Source organism: Geospiza fortis, unplaced genomic scaffold (assembly GCF_000277835.1).
Source record: "Geospiza fortis unplaced genomic scaffold, GeoFor_1.0 scaffold188, whole genome shotgun sequence".
NCBI lineage: Eukaryota > Metazoa > Chordata > Aves > Passeriformes > Thraupidae > Geospiza > Geospiza fortis.
The window spans coordinates 1,389,592-1,394,624 of record NW_005054337.1 but is presented as its reverse complement, the minus strand read 5'-3'; the positions used below and the strand labels follow the sequence as shown (position 1 = coordinate 1,394,624).

Sequence of the window (5,033 nt, the reverse complement as noted above, 5' to 3'; positions counted from 1 at the left end):
AAAAAAAAAAAAAAAAAAATTGACCTAAAAACCTTGGCCCTGGATTTTTTGCATCCCAGCTCAGCCCTGGACCACGAGGTCATTTTTTGGTCGCTGTCCATGGAGGTGCGCTGTGTTTTCAGAGATGCCTGAGGAGAAGGTGAGGAGTTAACTTGCTGTTTAAAAGAAGCAACAAAGCGAAAATAGATCCAAAGGAAGAGTTTGTATTTCAGCGCCACAATCAGAGAGGGGTGGGGACAGTGTGATCTCCAGTGATGTGCAGAATGGCAGAGAGGGTGGGCGGTTGGACTGTCAAACTGCCTTAATTTAATTGCAAACACATGCTGATGAGTCCCCTCCTCCTGGACCTCAGGGCTGGGAAACTTTTTTTGTCAGCTCCCTGCAGCTCAGAATTGAGGCAAATACGCTCCAGCAAACACCATGCTGATCAAACCTTCAGTTCTTGGAGGCTTTTTGTATTTTCTCCTTCTGCCTGGCTTCTCCTGCTCCTGCCCCAGCCGCTGCCTGTGCTTCAGGACTACAGTGAGATGCATGCATCTGATGTTAGAAACCATCCCCGAGATCCCGCCCCAGACAAACATTCTGTGAGTAACCACTTCATTTTCCTGCCTTTCTTACCTGCATGGTCTTTAAAAAAAGGGGAAAAAAGGGCAAAAAGTCCAAATGGATACTTTTTATCCTCTTTTCCTCCTGCAGAATTATGAGCCTCAAGAACGGGTTTGTGCTTTTAAAACACAAAACAGAAACTGCTGCTTCTGGCATCAGTTAATTGCTAATAGGACAATCAAGGGAATTGAAAAATTTAATGAGAGTAATTCCAAGCAAGCACTGGAAGACAGTTTTGGGGAATCAAAGGTCAAAAATGTTAAACTGAGCTTATGGAAAGGAACACAGTTTGCATTTTAGAAGGCTTTGTGTATGGGTGTAGAGGGAGAGAGGAAATAGAGCAGCTCAGGCTTTTGTCTCCAGTGACACAAACACTTCCCTTATATATACAACACCATTTCAGTACTGAATTTCTAAGTACTGGTTTTCCACTTTCTACTTGAACTGTTCAAATCAAAACTGAGGCTTATTTGGAAAGTAACAGCTGTGGTAACTCACAGATTACTTGAGAAATAAGAAGATGAGGGAGCTGGTGGCTGAATCCATTCAAACAGGAAAGATGGAGGAAAAAGACACTGAATTCTTGGAGGCTCTTAAGGAGTTGTTATTGGAGGAGAAGAACACTTCCCTGTGATTCTAAACTAATCCTAAATTTAAAGGTGGCTTTAAGATGCAGTGACATGTGACAAAACCCTTCCCTCTGTGCTACTCTTATCTGATCCCTTGTATTGGATGACCCCTTTTTTGTAAGTAGTTGGAAAGACTTGCCAAAAATGAATCTTCATGCTCATCCTCCTTAAATCTGCTGCCTGTTGCAAAACTTTTCCAACACGAGTTTGAGCAGCTTTTCCCTTTGCTTATAACAAGTTCACTTCTATCTCAGCTGGCACATCCGTACCAGCATTTCTCCCATGAACATCTCTCTGATATTGCTAATGCACTTTCTCTGCTGGCAGCCAGAGGAGAATGCTGTGGGCAGGATGCTGGAATTGGACTGCTGCCATCCAGGTCTGCTGTGGTGGGTGGAGACCACAGAGGTTCTTGCATTGGTGGCCCAAAGGATGAGATCTACACTTGTTGCAGCTGCCAAAGCTTTCTCACTGCCTGGGCTGGTGCTGGAATGATTATTTGCAGTGTGACCCTGCTCAGTACTTGTCACTGGGCAGTGCTTATGTGCTCTTACAGTGACTTGCAGCATCTGACTCTTCACACTCTTACCAACCTTTTTCTCCCCCTTATTCCCCTGCATCTTGAAATATTTAAATATTTAAAGTACATTGACACTGATTTTAGCAAAGTAACTTGTTCCTCCTTGTTTAAACCTAGATTTTATTGAGGGAAAGGTTTGTTCCATTGGCTGAACTGAGGTATTTCTGAGATCACTGAAGCTTAATTCCTGTTCTCTGTTTGCAATGAGGCAACATTTGCTGTCACAGTGGAGCCTGAGTTTCTGCTCAAGATCCTTGGAGTGCAGAGGGAGGGAAGTTTACTGTGTCACCAGCTCTTTCCCAGTTCTGGAATGGTGTGCTCCCTCTGGCAAGAGTACACTTCATTCTCTGCACCACCTTGAATAGGAAACTGGCTTTTAAAACATTAAAGAAATAGTATGGGTGTGAGATATAAAAATTGCAATATTGCAAAGAAAGATAACTCTTCATGAGCCACTAGTTTTTAAGATGATTTATGCATTTTATCCTCTTTTACTGCTGTCTACATAATTATAAGCAAACCACATATTGGTGATCATAAACATAAAGAAGATGAGCCTGGTGAGTGCTCTCTGTTGGCAGATCTCGGGCCTTTGTGTGGCAAGGAAAAATCCTGACTGTCTGGCTATCTTGAAGATCTAATGTATGCAAATGCATTTCCCAGCCAGCATCCCATTTGTATCTGTTATAAATAGCATTTGAGTAATTAAACTTTTTTTGAATTGTGGAAGATCAAGGAATGCTTCTTAACCAAGCCCTGACTCCTCCAGCTTTTTGGTATGTTAGTGTTTCTCCTGGGAGAATCCTTGTGTCAGACTGAACATTTGGAATTACAGCAAGAATAGTCTTGATCACGGAGTTATTCTGAGCAGAAAATGTGGGATTGGGATATTTTCCACCGTTAATCTTTGGTGTGAACAGGGCTGAATCTGACTGCAGCTCCCAACACGGATCCCAGGCTCCAGCTCGGTTCCCTCGAAGAACAGCTGCAGTTTCCAGGTGGAATTTGCTTTGAAGTTGGGAGTTTGGGACTTTCTGACCTCCGTGACTCAGTGCCACCCTGTCTAAGAATCCTGGAAGAGTGGGGAAGTGTCCTAGCTGGCACAGGCTGTGCTTCACCATTGGCAGATGGCCCCTGGGGCTGCAGCCAGCTGGCGGCACTCGGAGCTGCCCATCGCCTTCCCTGAGCGATGCTGGGATTGGCACGGAACCAGCTCCAGGATTGATGAGCTGTTACTGGCTCCTCTTGGGTCGCCATTTTCCCCCTCCCTTCCCAATCCCAGCTGGGTACAGCTGAGGAACTGGCCCAAAGTCTGGTTTTAGCAGTAGACTATTAATCTTTGGTAATGGAGACTGCTCGCTTTATCCCGAGCAGAGAATGGGATGGCAGGAACGACTACACGTGTACAGATAAGCCATAAAAATTCATGGTGTAGAACTGCAAACATACTTTAGCTGGTGTCTGTTCAATTGGAACATGATTATCCAGATGTGATCTGGTTACTGCTGGGATTCAGGCAGTTCTTCCAGCCAGCAGCCCAAGGAAGGGAACAGCTGTGGAACATACACTCTGAAAATTTCAATAGGTCTTTAACCTTCTCAGCCATTTGTTCTGCAGTGTGACATTTAAAACAATAAACTTCCAAACGCGTGGACATGAGTAGAAGAAATCCATGGAAAGAAGTTCCCCTCTGGCTGGCAGCTAATGGATTGCAATCCAATTATCCATGGGTTATTCTTCTTTCTGCATTATGCAGGGCACATAATGAATGAGTACTGCTGGAGAAACATAGCTGAGGGCACAGGGCAGGATCTGGGATTCGAGCACATGGCTGGCATGAACTGAAGGTGACCCAGTTGTGCACAGACCTGGCTGCTAATTGGGCAGTGTAAGCATGGCCAGCTGGACAAGTTTTCTTTCCCTTCCTTGTTGTGCTGTTTTTGGTGCCTGCTCAGCTCCTCTCTTCCTCCTGCAGGAGGAAGGCTGCAGTAGGACAGGGTGTAGCTCTCTTGGTCTATTAATAAGCACATTTTGAGAAGGAATTTTATACATTTGCTGGGGAAAGGTTTACTGAGCAAATGAGTTCTTGGAAATGCTGCTCAGTTTGTGGTCTCTGTCGTGTGTTTTGGGTTGAAGAAGGGATTACTCATTTCCTCTTGTGTGATAATCTTATATACAGCCATTAAATGCACAGCCACACATTCTGCGTGTGCCAGGTAGAATCTCTTTCTGACTTCTTTCACTCTAGTATTTAATCCTTATTAAACATTCTAGAGGTGACCAAGAACTTTATGTTCTATTTTTAGATGCCTCTTCATTGGCAAGAAAATGGGGAGGGAAGGTATTTCAAATATATTTTCTTTCTAGAAGCATTCCAGCATCTTTTGATGGAAGCATTCTAAGTCTTGTGATTGTAGCTACCTTAAGTGTTTAAAATTCTGCTTTTACTGAACTTCCACTGCTTCAGCATCTGGTTCCCACTTGAGTATTTGTATTTTTGTTGCCCTCACCACATCCCTCTCCCCACAGGGATACCAGGACTCTTTCCTGTTCTCTTTAAGGAGAAGTCAGTATTTTTTTGGTGAAAGAATGTGTGTGTATTCTGGGTAAAAACTTTAATGATCATGCTCATAAAAAAAGTGGAAGACTGACATTTAAGCTACATGAGACTCAATATTAAAGTGTTTATTTTACTTCCTCTGAATCAGGGTCAGAACATACTCCAGGAGGAGGGAAAGTTTTCTTCCTTTGATGTATCTTTGATAAATGGTGCAAAGGAGTTATGCATTAGGTTAAGAGAGTCATGCTGCCATGAATGCCCAAGAACAGACTCAGCTGCTTTGGGTAAGATCAGACCCTACTCTTCATCCCACTGCTAATAAATAATAGTTCAAATTATCTAACACTGATGAATTCAGCATCTTTTTTTTGTAGTCTTCCTACTTGAGCATGTGTTCAGGACCAAAACCATGTTTTGGAAGTAATCCTTAGCCCTACCCTTCCTGGAAAGAGCTAAAGGGATGCCAGGTGGTATTTGAAATGATCCCACCAGAAATGAGGCACCAACAGATCCCTCCTGCCCTGGGACTGCCCTTCAGGCTTGGCATTCCCAGCAGCTTACATGGACAGAAAAAGTGAGATCAAACCAGCTTGGTACACTGGCTGCTGGATTTTGGTCAAGTTCCTGCCCCAGCTGACGCAGAGGGAGCCCTTTTGAA

The 5,033-nt window shown here is 43.8% G+C and overlaps 1 protein-coding gene across 3 annotated transcripts in view; it reads left to right on the top strand.

The window, feature by feature from the left end:
• Positions 1-35: 35 nt before the first annotated feature.
• Positions 36-5,033, top strand: part of LOC102031335 (peroxidasin homolog) — a 43,153-nt gene continuing 38,155 nt past the window's right edge. For 2 of the 3 annotated variants that reach the window (XM_031058034.1, XM_031058033.1), the window contains exons 1-2: positions 36-139; positions 353-584. In XM_031058034.1, coding sequence (XP_030913894.1) covers positions 421-584 — 164 coding nt within the window. In that variant the 5' untranslated portion in view covers positions 36-139; positions 353-420. Of the gene's footprint in view, positions 140-336; positions 585-5,033 lie in introns of those variants that run through there. The other variant, XM_005422161.3, reaches the window with a different exon arrangement.